Source organism: Phyllobates terribilis, unplaced genomic scaffold (assembly GCF_046119375.1).
Source record: "Phyllobates terribilis strain yellow unplaced genomic scaffold, ASM4611937v1 Scaffold_11__3_contigs__length_659146591, whole genome shotgun sequence".
NCBI lineage: Eukaryota > Metazoa > Chordata > Amphibia > Anura > Dendrobatidae > Phyllobates > Phyllobates terribilis.
Window position 1 is genome coordinate 573,838,213 of NW_027362771.1, and position 21,338 is coordinate 573,859,550.

General features: G+C 40.6%; 1 protein-coding gene across 2 annotated transcripts in view; it reads right to left on the reverse strand.

Annotated features, from left to right (window-relative positions):
* Window positions 1-1,232: 1,232 nt before the first annotated feature.
* The window catches only part of S1PR5 (sphingosine-1-phosphate receptor 5), a 23,980-nt gene continuing 3,874 nt past the window's right edge, over window positions 1,233-21,338 (reverse strand). Inside the window, exons 1-2 of one of the 2 annotated variants that reach the window (XM_073654177.1) lie at window positions 5,135-5,226; window positions 1,233-4,135 (exon numbers count right to left, since the gene is read on the reverse strand). In XM_073654177.1, coding sequence (XP_073510278.1) covers window positions 2,699-3,850 — 1,152 coding nt within the window. In that variant the 5' untranslated portion in view covers window positions 3,851-4,135; window positions 5,135-5,226 and the 3' untranslated portion in view covers window positions 1,233-2,698. Of the gene's footprint in view, window positions 4,136-5,134; window positions 5,227-21,338 lie in introns of those variants that run through there. The other variant, XM_073654176.1, reaches the window with a different exon arrangement.

Genomic DNA, 21,338 nt, shown 5'->3' on the forward strand with positions numbered 1-21,338 from the left:
TGCACACACTGCCATCCACCATGACTCCACCATGACTATCTGATGTAATACTGGAGATACCAGGGCTGCTGAGGTAAGAAGAGGCTACTCACACTGCTGTCCACCCCATCTTTATGATCTAATACTGGAGTTACCAGGGGTGCTGAGGTAAGAAGAGGCTGCTCACACTGCTGACCATCCTGTCAATCTGATGTAATACTGGAGTTACCAGGGCTGCTGAGGGAAGAACAGGCTGCTCACACTGCTGTCCACCCCATCTTTATGATCTAATACTGGAGTTACCAGGGGTGCTGAGGTAAGAAGAGGCTGCTCACACTGCTGACCATCCTGTCTATCTGATCTAATACTGGAGATATCAGGGGTGCTGAGGTACGAAAGGCTGCACACACTGCCATCCACCATGACTATCTGATGTAATACTGGAGATACCAGGGCTGCTGAGGTAAGAAGAGGCTGCTCACACTGCTGTCCACCCCATCTTTATGATCTAATACTGGAGTTAGTGGTGCTGAGGTAAGAAGAGGCTGCTCACACTGCTGACCATCCTGTCAATCTGATGTAATACTGGAGTTACCAGGGGTGCTGAGGTAGGACAGATTTCTAGGACAGGTTTCAGTCAGTAACAAGAAGGCAGCAATCATCATCTTAGACAAAATTAGTGTGATTTACTAAGTAAATATACTTGGCAAGTTATCTATAGTGACATTTTGATTTTTTTTTATCTATTGGAGCACCCCTTTGTACATATAAGTAAAATGCTGATGACATGAGTGGATACTTTTTGTTATATATTCTAGTATTGTTCCACCTCCCCCTAGGCAATATAAAAGTTAGCTACAAAATGGTCCCGATGATGAAAAGATAAATGTTTTAGGACAATTGAGCTTTATAATTCAGAATGTTTGTTTCTCATTTTAATTTCTGAATATCATTGCACTCCAGCTAATGGAGCTGGAGGAGGTGAAATTTCAGTCATTTGCTCAGCGCTCTGAGTATTGCTGTCTTCTTTCTTCGGTGCTACGTGAAATCGCTAAACCAGAGATGTTATGCCTTAAGTCACCACTAGAGGCAGTGCACGTACATGTATTTACTGTATATAACTGTAATTGAACTCAGTAGTAAATCCATAGTAAACTCCCCCTGAAATCAGAAAAATGGAGCTCTCATAATGATTGGTGCTAAGAAATAAATATACGCTAACGCACCAAATACTTGGACACACATACTTGACCACTTTTCTCTTTATTTTTCTTTCTCGAGAGCTATACATTGATGTTAATGCTGGTTGAATTAATACATTATTAATTTATACATTTTGAATATATACATATGTACAAATGTACAGCATTTTACTCCCACTGTGGGATCTGTAATGTTATGAAACTACATAGACACATAAGAACTGTATAGTGAAAGTCCATAAGATGTGATTAACCAGTATGTTTCCTTGCTTCCACGCACCTGCCTGTTCTTTGTTGAGACTAACGCCGACTTCAGTAGAATAATGCTACACTTGTCCTCAGACGTGATGATTAAATACGTCAGAAGAGACACATAATTAGCCCTAATTGAGGACACTAATTATAGTGTGGTACTGATGATAGGGTTGCACCTATAAGGTAGGCTTTACTTGACCCAGTTTGTCCTGTGTTCAACAATTTTGCCCATATCATACACCAAATTGTACAGCCATACAGTACAAGATCTCTGCAAAGATGGAACATCATTCCTGTTTGGAAGTAATAATTTTTCTTCGGAAAAAAAAAATCTAATTATTAAAGGCCTTTTTATATGGGCTGATATCGACCCGTTAATGAGCGCTGTTGGACTGTATACAAGTTGATCGAAACTGGTTGACATATGCTAACAAAACGGGCTGTATGATAATTCTGTGCCTATATAGCACAATATCAGCAGAACATTTACACGGGGGGCTGTGTTCCCTACAACGTAGATTTTTCATGCCTGAATGAACAGTCTGATCACCTTTTATAAGCATTTTGTTCATTCGTCGAGGGATTGGTGTCATGTTTTACGAGGGCCGATAGCCAGTAACAAGCGTTCTTATGAATGCTCGTTCGCCAATTATCCGCTTTAGACATTCTTTCCAGAGGCCTACTTTAATAACCAGCTTTCTGAAAGGCAGTCATCAGTACATGGCCATATGTAAAGAAATAAAAATGGCAGAAATCAATATGTCTTCCCTTTTCATCTTTCATTCCCGGCAAAACTACATATCACTCTATGCCCTCTTCCTGAGAAAGTAAGTCATGAAGGATGACTGTCCTCCACTGCTACTCTTTAGGTATGAGAGAAAAATGACAAAACTCTCAGTGGAGTCTTTCTCTCTAGGTACCTGTGGAAAGATTTATCAAGCCCACTGGAAAGACCGCAAGACCAATCGAGTTAGTGACCGCTATCTATGGACAACATAGCATTTGCAACATGTACATTGCTTATGGGTTGCGATCAACTTTTGTACTGATTATCTAGACAGTTGAAGGATAATTACGTGAACTCGATACCATACAGAAAACTTGTGCCTATTTCAATGAAACCTATCGTCCATTCTCTTGATTTCAAGAAATTTATAGATTTTTCTTCAATATATTTTATATTTTCCAGTTCAAGTTGGAAGGGATTTAAAGGAGGGGGGCAGATAGTTCCCTTCTTACATGGTTTTTGACCATGACTTGCCTCAGTACTTTTTAGTGGCCACAAGACACTTGATTGGTGTGGGAGTCCCATTTCCTGAAGACACCGTTGTCTCCAAACCCTCTTGCTTGTGGGAAGACTTTTCAGATTTGCTTGTGCTTCGTTCAATGACTGGGAAGAACCCGAATCTCCCTCTGGTTTCTCCATCCTCGTTGACAAAGCAAAAGAAGCAGACCAACCTAAGAATGGCTCTTCTAATGTCCCTGCTGGTCAATGTGTAGATGATTGGATTAAGAAGAGAATTTATCATGGCCAAACCAAGAAAATAATCTGCTTTCAGAAGGACAGGGCATGCATTGACCTCGCAAGACACATCAAAGAGAAGAAGAACGAAAAGAGGAAGCCAACAGCCAATGAAGGTTCCTACAACAATAGTAACAGTCTTTAACAGAGCCATGTATTTTTGGGACTTTCTCAGTGCTCCCTTTCGCAGAGTGCCCAGCCTTTGACTATTCAGCTTAACAATCCTATATATGCGTAGATAGAGGACCACAATGGAGATAAGGATGGCCAGAAAGATGGTGATGCAAAACAGTATATAATCCTTGGAATAAAGGGGTAGGATGGTAGAGCAGGAAGGAAGATTTCTGATACAGTTCCATCCCAGTATTGGAAGAACCCCCAATAAGATCGAGAGAAGCCAACTTACACCTACAAGTAAGGCCATCCGTCCCTGTTTGTCTCCACTGTAGAGTTTCATACGAACCATAGTGATGTGACGTTCTATGGCAATAGCAAGGAGGCTGAAGATCGAAGCAGTCAATGTGACGAAGACACCACCCTCCCTAACAAACCACATGACAGGGGTGAGTCGGAGTGTGTTGGCCCCTGACAACACAATATTAACCATGTAGGCTACTCCAGCCAGAAGGTCTGACAAAGTCAAGTTGCCTAGGAGGTAGAACATAGGTGAATGAAACTTCTTGTTGCGCCATAAAGCCAAAAGTACAATGAGGTTCTCCAGAACGATGAGGACGCATACCACCAAAAACACCACAGCCTCGGCTTTCAGTCCACCCTTATATCTACTAGTGCTCAGCTTCCCCGTGTAGTTGTAATGAAGAGCAATGACGCTGTTGTTTTGGTATTCTCTGTACAACCGGCTCAAGTGATATTGATGCGTTACACCATCCATGGTTGATGGTTGATCTTCTCAAAGCTCTCGAAAGTTTAGAACCTTGGCTGAACCTCAACTATAGCAAGGTTGTATCCAAGCCATGTATTATCTGCAACATCCAGGAAGATGTAATCCCAGCACGGACTATTGTTAGTTGCGTTCAAACACCCATGTACTGTGACTCGGTCGACGGTTCATCCAGAAGAACTAGTCGATTTATGTTCCCGCATTTCAACATGTTCTCCACAGTGTGTCAGTGTTCCTTCACTTAATACACATACCATTCGCATATGCCAATGTAACCTACAGGGAAAAAAAAAAAGACGTTTCAGTACAAAAACATAAAGTTTCCCATTAAAGAAAAAAATAATTAATAAAACATTCTGCAATAACTATTGATCGACTTCCACAGACATGGGGTCTGTAAATTTGAACATTCAGGGTGTGTTTCCACACAATACAGGAAATTTTCCTTTGTATATTCTCTTGAGGAAAATACAGTGTTTTACAGCGCCACCAAAGTGCAGAAAATTAGGGTCAACCAAGACTAAAGAAGATCGATTGATCAGATGGAATGATATGAACAATCTGCCAATTCATAAGGGTTACTAAACTGGCAGATTAAAGCAGGGCTGTGGAGTCGGTAAGCCAAACCTCCAACTCCTCAATTTCCATGACTCCAACTCCCTCATACATGGCTCATGTTCAAGTGATAAATTTACTGTAGCACAGATTCATCTCAGCTAAAAGTCTAGACCCTTAGATCAGGAATAGGACAGACATTTTTAAGACATTTCATAATTTTCCCAAATTCTTATGAAAAAATATTCCCCACAAACTGCATTGAACTACTGTACCCAATTTATTATATATTTTAGGAGTCGGAGTTGGTCCATTTTATACCGACCACCAAAATGGGCTCCGACTCCACGACTCTGACTCCACAGCCCTGGATTAAAGTCATGGTAAGACTGCAATGCATTTGTGCTAATTGTCAAATAATCAGCTGATCATGCCATTCTCCATACACTGCCCTGAAAAATTTCAACATGATTGACCACCGTGTTGGCATGCAGTAGCCTGCTACCGGCCATCGCAGATGATCACTCCGTTGTAATTTTGAAACAGTGGTCAACCAAAATACCTGAATATAGGAATTCCGAGCCAACAGAGATTCTCATCCAGTTCCACAAGACTAACGCCAGAAGCTATGATTTCTGATTTGCAGAGTTCACACTCTTAATATAAAGATTGCTCCCGTGTAATACAGAGAGAATAACGGTAGATGATAGAAAGTCTGACCTTTTGGATTTGGGGTCTGATCTTCCAGCTGCAGTGAGCTCCGCTCTGCTTTGTACTTTCTTTTGTGTTAAATTCTAGACTTCCTACTTTTTGAGATCCACGAGGCTCAGCCCTTTGTTTTTACAGGCTCCTGTCTGACACTGATTCATCCTTTAGAGGAAAACTGCCAGATATTTAGGCTACGCAAGCAACATTCAGATGATGGAGCGTTATTACCAGGGTAGCTCGCTGCTCCATGCAACATGTTTCCTATTTTTCAGGCTGCATCCATAGATATTTTCAGAATAGTCCACACATTGTGGGAGAAAGTCTGGAATCTCACAAGCAGAGGATTAAAGGGAACCCATCATTTAACTTTATTTTTATATATGTTAATCCCCCTTGGCCCTGCGGTGGAATAGATACTGATTTTCCATACCTGCATCGTTTCCACATCAAAATCTGCACGTTACAGAATATGATTTCCACCCTACGTACTGCAAAAGTGAAGACCACAATCAACTCCGTGCACACGATTGACATGCTGCGGATTTTAAAATACACAAGAAAAGTTATGTGCAGAAAAATTTCTGCAACGTATAGATGGGATTTTTAGGATCTCAGGAACTTAGCTGATACTGTATTACTCTGCGGTTTTTACATGCGGGGAAAATCCGCAACAAATACGCTCTGTGTGCATTTACCCTCAAACGTGCTGCAGATCATTAAGGGTCAGGGTCCTCAAAAGGATGCTTACAAGCACTTCTGCAAATGCATAGACTTCCTCCTGTCAACCATAGACCTCTTTGTCCGTGTCCATGCGCTCAAGAAGACGAGTGCCGCTGCTTGCAGAGGTGAGCGCTTGTGAGTAGTTTCAAGCCATCGGTGGGGGTCTCAGGACCTGGTACCTCCACCAAACTGCAGACCGTTTATTGTCCACAACGTGCTCATGAGTTTTCTTAAAGCTTAATATTTAGCGCTCTTTCTGTAATACGCAGTGCATTTTCAGTGTGGGACAAATGTCCCATTAGCACATACGCTTAAGACCACACATGCAGAAAATTTGCTTTGGAAATTTCTGTAAAAGTTTTATTCAACCACATGGACATTGAGATGAAATCATGGAGTTCCTCACGTTTCAGTAATGCTGGATTAAAAAAATTTTTTACAACCGGGTTATAAAAATACAACTAACATTACTAAGGGGTCCTGTTCTGTTTGTACAACTGGAGTTGTCCTCCATGTGTCTCTGCCTCGCAACAGTTGTCATTCTGCACAGTAAAGCTGCCATAACAAGGGGATTATAGTCGAATGTTATTTCAACCTGTGTATGCGTATAACCATTCATTGATCAAAAGCCTCCATGCAAATCCTACAAAAATCGAAGAGAGGTCAAACATTCACCGCTTCTTTCCGAGTTAAAGCCTTTAGGCCCCACAGAGTTGAAGCTCGTGACTTCTATCAGTCTTGACGTTCACCTTGGCCAAGTATGGAGATGAACAGCTGAAACATAAGTCTGGTGTCACTTATCTCCTGGAGAAGGAGTAGGGACATGTAGCACCATTTCGTGCTGCCCCCCAACCGTTAAGACATTGCCATGGATGTCAAAAGACAGCGCCATCGTCATTAGATGTCAACTCGGTTCTCCTTTCCCTGCAGAAAATATATGTGATTCTAAAGTGATGGCTTCCATGTGAACGAGAAGGTGTACACCTGGCACTAACGGGGGCACTGTGTGGCTTGAATTTCTTTCAGGAACACTGTGTGATGAGCACTGATTATAAGGGTCTCCATGGGGCTGTCTAAGTTCTATTTTAAGCATACTTGAGACTCCCGAAAAAAAAGTGAAGACCTCCCAGGCTATGGGTTCTGGTAACTTTACCATAGCGGCTCCCACACAGCTACTTCCAAAGCTTGGCAAGTATGACATAAGCCCTTAACTCCCCAAAACATACACATTTCTTGGGTTCTGCCTATGTACACATGTAAACTCTGCAGGAGCCCCGACTGACATGCATACTGTACATAGCGAGGCTCTTGCTAAAACTGCATGGATTTTTTTAGCACACAGTTTAACCCTTTAGGTGCCCCAGTCAATAGCGACAGTGGCGTCTAAGCGGTTAGACAGAAGAAGAGGGCTCCCTCTTTCAGCCCATCGCTGTTCCATGACCTGATCGCGAGATTGCCGAAGTGGTGTCTTGTCCATGACTGCCACTTTAGTCCTCTTATTAGATGGAGACAGAGGCTGGCAAAGATAATACATGGCACCAAAGAAATATTGCGGGGAATTGTACAGGCAATCAAGCTTATTTAAGCTCCCGAGTGGGATTAAAAAAAAAAAACTGTAAAAAATAAAATAAACATCTAAAATAAAGGAAAAAAAAAATACTATTTTCCCCTTAACCATTCCTGTATTATAGATATATGTGTATACTGTATGTAAAAAAATGCATAATTGGTATCGCCAAGTTCGTAACCACCTCAGCTATAAAAAAAAAATGTCATGTTATTTAATCAGTATAGTAAACGCCTTTTTACTTAGTGTTATTTTTTTAATGGTCTTTACAAGTGGACATGGCTAAGGGTAATAATGCAGAGCAGTCTAAAGACATGCCCCGGAGGATCATGTGAGTCACGCCCTCTTGGAAAATACCATAGAAATTAATACTAAATGAAAAGGCTCATATTTCTGGGATCATACGGCAGATTTCGAAAAAAGAATAAACAAAAAATAGAAATAATCAGGGGGGCAACGTGAACAAAAGTAGAGCAAAAACTGCCCACTTTTGACCTGATGAGAGGTCGTCTTTAAGGGGTAGCATTGTGGTCATCAGGCCAGAAAATAGTAGAGCACCCTTGTTCGAGAAGATGCGGTTTAGTTCTGAACACTACGTTAATGATTTGCACTGAAAATTCCTACATACTTTTTTCCTCGGGCCTCTTCCATCTGACTCAAGCTTTCATTTATGACCAGAACGAGTCGTCCTAACACGTCTGATAAACTATACAAGCGGTAAATTGTAGATTCCCATCAGTCACTTTCTCGTTCGATTTCACTAACAACCCACAGGTTTTTCGACAGGAGCAATCATTATAGGTCTTTAGAAGAAGCCTCCTTAGATCTTGAGAAACCGGGATGTGAGACTAGCCTATGGTAAATCATATAATAAAAAAAAAAACTGAAAAAATCACTAAATGGTTCTTTAGACCAGAAAGTGAAGGTGAATCAGGGAGTGGAGACATCTAAAACGCTCACATAGACAAAACAGGCAGACAACGTATACCTGACAGTAATAATTACCGCATACGATGAACTGCAACACGTCCTGTCATGTCACCTCCGTAGAACTCTCTCACGAGGTAGAAATGATCTGTTATTACAGTAGCATTCCCATGATTTGATCTTCTGACATGTCATCTAGACATGTCTAAAACATCACGTTGGTGTGGATTTCTATCAGTGTGAAAGAGGACCCGTCACCAGGTCAAAAGTGGCCAGATTTTGCGCTCATATAATGCAGGACAATTGAATATTAAGCCTATCATGACATTTAGTACCAACCCTAGAGATATCAAGTCCAGCCATTCTCCATCATATTTCGAGAGAAGTACCAGTAAGTGGTCTTTTATGTACGCATTAGGGATTTACAACCTGTTCCTCATATCATAGACATCATTTTGGGTCTGTGATCATGGACCTCCATCGACTTCCGCCTATGGTGGGCCACAATGCTCTTTGTAGCACCCTACTCTCCCATTTCCAATGCTCGTGACGAAACACTTAACAGTCCAAAGTTTTGCGGAATCATCTCGCTGACCAGAACACAAAAAGGGGCACAGCTTATTCAAATTTGCTTAATATAGGGGCATTCTGTATGTCATGAATATGAATGTAGGCGGAATTCCCCTTTAATGTACAGCGGTTTCTATAACATAGGACTTGGTTAAGCTTTTGCATGTCATGTGGCTGAATTTCGTGTTTGCACCCACCAGATAACACCCCCCCACCCTTTAAACCACAGCTTCTTAACATTCATTGTTTGACTTTCCCGTCACTGCAGTATAACAAGGGCGCAAACCACAAATGTCACATATGGTTAGATTTATGGCGCGTGCAGTGTAGCTAGTTTCTTTCTACGAGTCGTATTTCACTATACCTCGCTAAGGTCAAATTTTCTATATTCGGTCTCATAGCAAGAGTTAGTAATTAAAACATTTAAATAAATGATTTTAAAATGGTTTGTCTCTATACAGAAGTGAGGCATGATAGTCCAACGTTCCGGGGTCAGATACCAAGAGAGCACGTCGTAAACTAAAGGGGAAAGACAAAGGCGAAATGAGGTCACGGTCCGGGATCAGAATACCAGAAAGATAGTGGATCAGAGCAAAGGGGCTAGGCAAATGGATGGTCAGAACGAGGCTCAAGGTCAGGCAGCAATAGATCAGCAAACAGAACCACCGAGCAAATGCTACGACTGGTGGAGATCTGGGACGGACAGCTTAGCTAAGTACCTGAATAATCACTTGGAACAGGGAACACCTGAGGGAAGCTCAGCACCTCCCAGCCTCAGGTTGGACGGCTGAGCTGTCAGTCACTGCGGAGCTGAGGAATCGTGACACAACCCATTTAATCTGATTTTGCCAGGGATGCGTGGAAAATTATTGCCATTCAGATGAAGTACATGAACAACTTGACTCCAATAAAGTTGCTGCTTTTGAGGTCCTTCACGTCTTCCCATTTTGGCTCGTAGGGTGCGGTAACGAGCAAGGCCCTCCGTTATAGTATTCATATGCTGTAATGAGGCTAACAGAGATGTTCTGGCTAAAGGCGATCCCACATCTAGACAAGTCCATTCCATATCATAAAGGGAGGTTCCCCCTCCAAGACCCTTCACCCTGAAGGGGCCTTGAATTTGCAGTCCACCCTATGACATATGGGAAGGCTCTCTATTAGCAAATTGCCAATGCACTTGTTCCGTTGAAGTTTTACATATCCAATTTAGATATTTATTATAGGTCCCTGAAACCATGTATGCTGTCCGTAAGGAGACCCCCTTTTAAATTATCTAATCAAACCTCTGTGGGGTTCTATGGTCTTACGGTTTCTAAAGCTAACTGTATGGGATCTCACTACTGAGATCGCCCAATATATCACTTTCGCCTGGTACAACTATACAGCAAACTCAATTATTATTAATTTCTAGAGACCCCAACAATCATTTGCGATCTGTAAGGTAACCTGGCTGTAAGTATTTGATTGTTCTACAGGAAAAAAATAAGTATTTCACTGGCCCTATTAAAACCCGTATGCCTGCCACTATAATGTACGGATGTATCGAGTCCTCCAGAGTGAGGAACCCCCAAATATTAACTTAGAATTTTCTTTAGAGGGCGTACATTAGTAAATTAGTTAATCATTTTAAAAGGATGTCTCTCTCGAATTGTTAGAGGCCATCTGCTCTCCAAACAAGTAACCCTTTTTTACGCTCCATATATCCTAATAGGGCATATATAATAAGGGGTTGTCCTAATGCAAGAATCCCTTTACACGGGTCATATACAGGAATTCTTGAGTCATAATCTGACTAATATTTCAATATTTTTGATATCCTCCTCACTATATAGCTACGACATCACAAAAATATAAATCTCAGGACCCGGGAAGCTGGAACGTGTTTGTGTTCTCTCTCTCTCTCTATATATATCTACATACATCACTCTCTCTCTCTCTCTCTCTCTCTCTCTCTATATATATATATACAGGGTTAATGGGAATTTAGTTTTCTTGGCAACAGTAAGAATAAAACAAGTCAGTGTCCATCACTCATCACTTCCGCTTTTTAGTTATTTTACTGTAAAAACAATAACACACAGGAAAAGGAAATCCAAAGTCTTCCTTCTGACCCTAAAAGACCCCGATCATTATCAGTGTGATTATTATCAGTGTATACAGTGCCTTGAAAAAATATTCATACCCTGTGAACTTTTCCACATTTTTTCACATTACACCCACAAACTTAAATATATTTTCTTGGGATTTTATGTGATATCCCAACACAAAGTAGCAAGTATTGGTGAAGTGTGCAGGAAATGATACAGGGTTTTTTAATTATTTTAAAAATATAAATCTGAAAATTGTGAGGTGCATTTGTATTCAGCCTCCCTGAGTCAGTACTTTGTAGGACCACCTTTTGCTGCAGTTACTGCTGCAGTCTTTTGGGGTCTGTCTCTCCAGCTTTTCTCATCTAGAGGTGACATTGTTGCCCCTTCCTCTTTGCACACTCGCTCTCGCTCAGTGAGATTGGATGGAGGCATCTGTGATCAGCAATTTTCACGTCTTGTCTCAATGGGATTTCGGTCTGGACTGTCCCTGGGCCGTTCACACACATGAATATGCCTTGATCTAAACCATCCATTGTAGCTCTGGTAGAATGTTTAGGGTCGTTGTCCTGCTGGAAGGTGAACCTATGCCTCAGTCTAAAGTTTTTTGCAAACCTCTAACAGCCTTTCCTCTCTGTGTTTAGCTCCATCCATCTTCCCATCAACTCGGACCAGCTTCACCAGCTCCCTGTCCCTGCTGAAGAAAAACCTCTCCACAGCAGGATGCTGCCACCATGTGTGACGGTGGGGATGGTGTTTTCAGTGTTATGTTCAGTGTTAGGTTTACGCCACACATAGTGTTTTGCATTTAGCCCAAAAATGTCTACTTTGGTCTCATCTGACCAGAGTCCATTCTTCCACATGCTCGCTGTGTCCCCTACATTGCTGTTTGCAAACTGTAAACAGGATGTTTTATGGTTTAGTTTAAAAAATGGCATTCTTCTTGCCACTCTTCTATAAAGGCCAGATTTGGGGAGCATACGACTAATAGTTGTCCTGTGGACAGATTCTCCCCCCTGAGCTGTGGATCTCTGCAGCTCCTACAGAGTCACCATGGGCTTCTTGCTTGCTTCTCTAATTAGTGCTGTCCTTGCTTGGGATGTCAGTTCAGGTGGACAACCATGTCTTGGTAGTTTTACTATACTCCTTCCATTTTTGGATGATAGATTGAACAGTGCTGTGAGATATTCAAAGTTTGGGCAATTCTTTATAACCTAACCCTGCTTTACTCTTCTCTACAACTTTATCCCTGACCTGTCTGGTGTGTTCCTTGGTTTTCATGATGTTGTTTGCTCCCTAATCTTTTCAAACAAACCTTTGAAGATAAATTACACACAGGTGCACTCAATTATTATGTGACTTCTGGAGGCAATTGGTCACTCAGGATTTTATTTAGGAATATCAGACTACTGGGGGCTGAATACAAATGCACGTCACAATTTTCAGGATTATAGTTTTAAAATATTTAGAAAACTGTGTATCATTTCCTTCACACTTCACAAATACTTGTTACTTTGTGTTGGTATCACATACAATCCCAATAAACTAAATGTAAGTTTGTGGGTGTAACGTGAAAAAATGTGGAAAAGTTCACGGGGAAAGAATACTTTGTCAAGACACTGTATATATACTATCATTATACAGTGCAGTGTGTGGAGTGTGATCCTGACAGTCGGTCCTGTTTTTGGCTTATTACACAGTCAGAGTTGTTTTCTGGGAACTGTAGATTTCCTGATACGTGCCGGGCATTTGTTATTTCCCATGAAGCAGGAACGTTTATCTCCTGCTATTTATATAGGGATCTCCTCTTCACATCCCTGCATAAAAGTGAAAAACAACACAGTCTTCCCCCGCAGACAGACAATAGACGGTGGAGTCTGTGAGATGCGGAGAAGTCTGACAATCTCAGAGTAGCCGAAAAATAAGGTTGTGTGAGATCAGGGAGCAGAAGCAGAAAGACGCAGAGTGACCATACAGGACCTATACCATTCTATAATGCTACACTGCTAAATTACATGAATTCTCCTTTGCTACCTGTAGGGGTCAGTATTGAACCCAAATATCTGATAAACCCTTACTTTCTTTCATCCCTCATTTTTTGCGATATGAGACTTCTCCCTCGGTCTGCTCTACCTGACACCCATTCACTATTACACAACTTTCCAATGTGTTACACTGTGCAGATGCATATAGCATTAATATTTCCAATTGTGAAAATTAATTGATCACGTTCTGTACTTTAAGCCAAGCAAGAATACTGGGAGAGTTTAGCTCTGAAGCCTACACAATTGTGAATGCTGCTCTGGAGTGCAATACTCAAGACTAGTAATATAGTATAATATCAACGTTATGAGCATTGAATGTGGATTAATTCTATATATATATATTGCTGTCTTTAACCCTTACTTTCTGTTATTTTTTGCTCTTTTCGGTAAGATCAACCCTCCTATAACATCTATATGGGCGTGTAGGTCATAGAAAGTTTAATAAAATGATATCTTGATCTCCGTGATCTGATGTCTTATTCCAGAGTTATCCACATTTTCCTCATATGCAAATGAGCTGTTAAGATCTATGGGCCAGACATAGATCTCACTAAGGGTCCGGGTGTTAGGAATGGCAAGAAGAGCTAGGTGGGACTAGCTATTTCCATACCTCCAGTTCTAGGCCTTGGAACGATCTATTTACATTCAGGGTCTTTGTGTGGAGGTGGAATAATATTATACCTTGATATCTGCAAACCGATGTCTTATCACAGAGAAATCTGTTAAGATCTATAGGCCAGGCATATATCTCCCTGAGAATCTGCCTTCAGAGCTTATTATAAGGAAAATGGGGCGTTACCAGTGTGAGGCATGGAATGACTGACAGTCAGCTCTCATAATCACACATAGCTTTGCAATGAGATCAGAACTAACACAGAACAGCAGAAGTGAACTTTGCGTCATTACAAACACATTTGCAGCAGCAGTGTTTCTCTTATAGTGCGGTCAGCTCTGCTTACAAACACAAACACATTTGCAATTGTCCTCTCACAGTGCTTCAGCTTCTATCTCACAGGCAGACAGTGTGGTGGAGAGAGAGTGGCAGTACAGCCGAGCTGCAAGCACTATGAGAGGAAAACTGCTGCTGCAAATGTGTTTGTAATGAGACAAAGTTCACTTCTGCTGTCCTGTGTTAGTGCTGATCTCACCGTAGAACTGTGTGTGATGATGCGAGCAGACTGTCGGTCATTACTTGTCTCACACTGGAAACGCCCCCTTTCACTTACAATAAGCTCTGGAGGCAGATGCTTGGGGAGATCATATAAGAAAAAATGTGGATTTCCCCTGAATAAGACATCGTATCGCAGATATCAAGGTATCACTTTCTTCAACTTACTATGATCTGCGTGCCCATATAGACTGCTTAGGAGGGTTTATCCTACTGACATATTCCCTTTTAACCATTTACTATTATAGTTCTACTTTGTTGCCTGCAGTCACCACTAGGGGGAGCGTGTAAGATCTTTGCATACTGTTTATACATTGAATTCAATCATAAATTAATATTTCTTTAGCTCCCCCTAGTGGTGGCTGCAGTTAAACAGAATTTCATCATTTTTTTTCTCTATCTATACAAGGGATTTGGAGCTTTGTATAAAAAAGCACAGCCAGGCCACCTATAACGACTTATTAATAGTTGATTTGGCTCATGATTTGGGACCTAAACAACCTGGTGGCAAAAGCTAGATACTCACTTTATGTAATGTAACTACATTGGCAGCAAATTAGGAGACCTGACATCAATAATTGGGAGGAGAATCCTTATACTTGTTCATAGTGAGGTTATGGTATAGCATGGGCAAAGGGGGCGATAGACTGATCCTTCACCGTTTTTGAACAGTCCACCCTACTATTCCTTTCTGCCATGAAACTAATTTCATGGCATTACTTGTGATATAATATGAACACTGTATATAGTGCTAATATATGAGTACCATAAGGCATTGCTATTTAGCACTGCATGGAGCTACTATTTGGCACTATATAGTGTTAATAATAATAATATCACTAAATATGTTGGTCACTCTATGGTGGTATTATTATCAGGGGATTATTTGGTATCATTATTTGACACTATGTTGGTATTATTTACCACTGTCATACTTTTATTTGTGCACTTCCTAACTCTATATGTTGGTATTATTTGGTAGTATAGGGTCGTATTATTTGTCATTTTGTCATACTTTTATTTGTACATTTTATGGTACTGTTATTTGTCAGTATATCATACATTTATTTAAGCATTATATAGTAATAATAATAATAATAATCTTTTTATTTATATAGCGCCAACATATTCTGCAATGCTTTACAATTCAGACAATTTACAGACATTATGGGCACTGTCCCCAATGGGGCTCACAATCTACATTCCCTATCAGTATGTCTTTGGAGTGTGGGAGCAGTTTGGCAGTATATCATACTTTTATTAAGGCATTATATGGTACTGTTGTTTGGCAGTATATTATACTTTTATTAAGGCATTATATGGTACTGTTATTTGGCAGTATGTCATACTTTTATTAAGGCATTATATGGTACTGTTATTTGGCAGTATATCATACTTTTATTAAGGCATTATATGATACTGTTATTTGGCAGTATATTATACTTTTATTTAAGCATTACATGGTACTGTTGTTTGGCAGGATATCATACTTTTATTAAGGCATTATATGGTACTGTTATTTGGCAGTATATCATACTTTTATTAAGGCATTATATGATACTGTTATTTGGCAGTATATTATACTTTTATTTAAGCATTATATGGTACTGTTGTTTGGCAGGATATCATACTTTTATTAAGGCATTATATGGTACTGTTATTTGGCAGTATATTATACTTTTATTTAAGCATTATATGGTACTGTTGTTTGGCAGGATATCATACTTTTATTAAGGCATTATATGATACTGTTATTTGGCAGTATATTATACTTTTATTTAAGCATTATATGGTACTGTTGTTTGGCAGGATATCATACTTTTATTAAGGCATTATATGATACTGTTATTTGGCAGTATATCATACTTTTATTAAGGCATTATATGGTACTGTTCTTTGGCAGTATATCATACTTTTATTAAGGCATTATATGATACTGTTATTTGGCAGTATATTATACTTTTATTTAAGCATTATATGGAACTGTTGTTTGGCAGGATATCATACTTTTATTAAGGCATTATATGATACTGTTATTTGGCAGTATATCATACTTTTATTAAGGCATTATATGGTACTGTTATTTGGCAGTATATCATACTTTTATTAAGGCATTATATGGTACTGTTATTTGGCAGTATATCATACTTTTATTAAGGCATTATATGGTACTGTTATTTGGCAGTATATTATACTTTTATTTAAGCATTATATGGTACTGTTATTTGGCAGTATATCATACTTTTATTAAGGCATTATATGGTACTGTTATTTGGCAGTATATTATACTTTTATTTAAGCATTATATGGTACTGTTATTTGGCAGTATATCATACTTTTATTAAGGCATTATATGATACTGTTATTTGGCAGTATATTATACTTTTATTTAACCATTATATGGTACTGTTGTTTGGCAGGATATCATACTTTTATTTAACCATTATATGCTACAGTTATTTGGCAGTATATCATACTTTTATTTAAGCATTGTATGGCACTGTTATTTGGCAGTATATCATACTTTTATTGCATTATATGGTACTGCTAATTGGTAACATATAGTGCCGTTATTCAGCACTACATTGTGGTATTATGAAGCATGACATGGTGGTATTGTCTGTCACTATGTGGTGGCATTATATGGCACTGTAAAGAAGTAGTAATAATGATATTTGGGCACTGTATGTTACTATTATTTGGCACTATTTGAAGTATAATATATTATTATTTGGACTCAACATATAACCGTTATATTGAACCATATTTTACTATCCTATACTATTATTTGGCCACTACATGGCGGTATTATTTGGTATTAAAACATTCTATTATTTGGGTACTATATAGTAGCATAATTTGGCATTATTTGGCACTATGAGTTATGATATAATACTACCATTATTATTATTATGGCACAACATTTTACTGTGATCTACCGCCATATATTACAATCCCATACTATTATTTAGGAACTATAAGGGGTTTTGGGTTTTTTTCTGCCGGGCATTTTTAAAGGGTAAAAATATCAGTGTTTCACAGTACCAGCAAAGTGAATGAGATGCCTGAAGTCCCACGCACACGCTGCTTATTTTTTCCCTGTGGATTTGAACCATCAAAGTGTTTTTTTTTTTACATCTGCATGATGCTTCTTCCAGCGTTTTTTTGCAGACTGTGTAATGTCACGGATCCAAATTACCCATACAAGTCTATGGGTCTGTGAGCGTCACGTAGAGCCCATGGATGTCATCGGTGCACAGTCCCTGTGATGTCCATGATTAACATTGTAGTGGACGGGAGAAGATTCAGAATTTATTTATTTATACGTGAAAATCAAAGATGAAACTGACGGTAAAGCCTGGTCCCCTATAATGATGATGTCTGTACAGCGCTGTGGAATATGAGGGTGCTATATGAGTAGATAGATAAACACAGTACGAACAATGAGGAAACGTAGACCATTTTTTGCGTAAGTGAAAAATCACTGAAGTCTGGATATAGTACTGTTATTTCACAGTTTATAGAGCTACTAATTGGCATTATATTATGGTATTATTTTGGCACTATATGGTGGTATTGGCACTATATGGTGATATTATTTGGCAATATATGATGATATTATTTGGCTTTATACGGTGGTATTAATTGGCATTGGCACTATATGGTGGTATTATTTGGCATTGGCACTATATCGTGGTATTATTTAGCACTATATGGTGGTATTATTTGGAAATATATAATGATATTTTTTGGAAATATATGATGGTATTATTTGGAAATATATGGTGGCATTATCTGGTACTATATGATGGTATTATTTGGCACTATATAGTGGTATTATTTGGTAATATATGATGGTATTTGACACTATATGGTGGTATTATTTTGTACTGTATGGCGGTATTATTTGGCTTTATATGTTGGTATTATTTGGCAATATATGGTGGTATTACTTGGCACTATATGGTGGTATTATTTGGTACTATATGGCGGTATTATTTAGCACTATATGATGGTATTATTTGGCACTATATGATGGTATTATTTGGCACTATATGGTGGTCTTATTTGGCACTATATGGTGGTATTGGCACTATATGTTGGTATTATTTGGCACTATATGATGGTATTACTTGACACTGTAGGGTGGTATTATTTGACACTATATGGTGGTATTACTTCACACTATATAGTGGCATTATTTTGCAATTAATGGTGGTATTATTTGGCACTATATGGTGGTATTACTTGGCACTATATGATGGTATTACATGGCACTAAATGGTGGTATTACTTGGCACTATATGGTGGTATTATTTGGCACTATATGGTGGTATTACTTGATACTGTATGGTGGTATTACCAGGGGCGGACATACTGCCGGCGCGGCGGTGCAGGGGGGCCCTTGCCGGGCGGTTAATATTGAGGGCAATCTGGCCTGCTTCTCGGACCCCCAGGCTCCGAGGTGCCCATGGCCAGAGATCCCTCTCATGTGCGGCGGGCAGAGAAATGATGGGGATGGTGGAGATGAGGAGAGCAATGATGGGGATGGGGAGAGCAATGATGGGGATGGTGGTGATGGGGAGAGCCATGATGAGGATGGGGAAAGCAATGATGAGGATGGTGGGGATGGGAGAGCAATGATGGGGATGTGGCGATGGGGAGAGCAATGATGGGGCTGGGAAGAGCAATGATGGGGACAGCAATGATGGGGCTGGGAAGAGCAATGATGGGGAGAGCAATGATGGGGCTGGGGAGAGCAATGATGGGGCTGGGGAGAGCAATGATGCGGCTGGGGAGAGCACTGATGGGGTTGGGGAGAGCAATGATGGAGGTGGGGGAGAGCAATGATGGAGGTGGGGGTGAGCAATGATGGGAATGGTGGAGATGGGATGAGCAATGATGAGGATGGTGGGGATGGGGAGAGCAATGATGAGGATTGGGAGAGCAATGATGGAGCTGTGGAGAGCAATGATGGGGGTTGCTGGGAGAGAGCAATGACTGGGGTGCTGGGAGAGAGCAATGACGGGGGTGCTGGGAGAGAGAAATGACAGGGGTGCTGGAATAGAGCAATGACAGGGGTGCTGGGAGAGAGCATTGATGGGGGTGCTGGAAGAGAATAATGACGGAGGTGCTGGGAGAGAGCAATGACGGGGGTGCTGGGAGAGAGCAATGACGGGTGCTGGTAGAGAGCAATGATGCAGGTGCTGGTAGAGAGCAATGACGTGGGTGCTGGGAGAGAGCAATGATGGGGGTGCTGGGAGAGAGCAATGATGGAGGTGCTGGGAGAGAGCAATGACGGGGATGCTGGGAGAGAGCAATGATAGAGGTGCTGGGAGAGAGCAATGATGGGGGTGCTGAGAGAGAATAATGACAGGGGTGCTGGGAGAGAGCAATGACGGGGGTGCTGGGAGAGAGCAATGATGGGGGTGCAGGGAGAGAATAATGACAGTGGTGCTGGGAGAGAGCAATGACGGGGGTGCTGGGAGAGAGTAATGATGGGGATGGGGAGAGCAATGATGGGGGTGCAGGGAGAGAATAATGACAGGGGTGCTGGGAGAGAGCAATGATGGGGGTGGTGGGAGAGAATAATGACGGGGGTGCTGGGAGAGAGTAATGATGGGGATGTAGAGTGCAATGATGGAGGTTTCACTTTGCTTGTACTGTAAAGTTTTGTATATTTTTCGTGTGCACATAGCCTTACAGTTAATTGGGGAGAGTCACAGAGACTGAATAATTTATATTAGTGGAGATTATAGTTAATGGGGGGCACAGTGCTGATTATCACTTTATATTTTGATTACTAAGTGGCTAATAGTATATTAATGGTGGGACTACATATCTGTATTCAGGGGCGCAGTGTGGGGGAGACACATGTATATATACAATATATGTGACCTTGTTATTTTCAGGGCTGCGGTGATCATCGTGACAAGACGAGTCGTGGCTGGGAGATGTCGACATGAAGGTCTGACCAGATGGAGAAGAAGCAGCAGAAACCGGCTCTGATCAGATGAGACGTCAGCGGTAAGTGCCTGGATGTAAATATTAATCTGTATCTGCACTGTGTGACTTGGAGGGATAATGTTATCTGTAAAATCCCTTAGGCCACATTCTCACATTTGTGTGAAATGTCCGTGTGCTGCCCGTATTTTTTTATCGGATGGTCCACGGACTCGTACAGTTTTATAGATCCATTAACACATCCATGAAAACCACGGATCTGAGAATGAGATCTAAGAGGGTCAGAGAATGTCCTGTTCTGATCCGATTTTGAGGATTAGTATAGGACATGCTCAATGCATCTGTAAAAGCGGGCAGCACACCGACACTGCACACAGATACAGGAATGTAGCCTTATTATGTACAGCACAGTCCCTTAGTATATAGTGTACACACTTATTATGTATAGCACAGTCCCTTAGTATATAGTGTACACACTTATTATGTATAGCGCCGTCCTTAGTTATATAGTTTCCTCTTTTATTATGTATAACACCCTCCCTTATTACGTACCATCCTCTCTAGTTATATATGGTGCCGTCTCTTATTATATAGCTTCCTCTGCTGTTATGTACAGTGCTGTCCCTTACATAGTGTATTCTTGTTATTTTTATCAGTCACAGCGCCTTCTTTTATTATATAGTTGTCTCTTGTTAGATATAAAATGACGGCTGATAGATCAGCCGGTGACCTGAAGACCAGTCCATCAGCTCCTCCATCAGAAAAGAAGCTTTCCCTGCTCCATCAGCCGTCATTGCATTATATATCTAACAACATAGGACGCCATGTAATAAAGAACAGGGCGCTATAGATAATCCGATATGTAAGGGACGGTGCTGTACATAACAAGAGAGGGCACTGTGTAATAAGGGACGGCAATATACATAATAAAGGAGGCTATGTAAGAGGTATATATGTGTGTGTGGCTATATATACATCTGTAGCTTTGTCGCCATAAAAGGAGGGGGGGCCCAGACACATTTCTTGCACCGGGGCCCCAGGCAGTCAGTGTCCGCCCCTGGGTATTACTTTATAATATATGGTGTTATTACTTGCTGCTATATGGTGGTATTATTTGGCACTATATGGTGGTATTACTTGCTGCTATATGGGGGTATTATTTGGCACT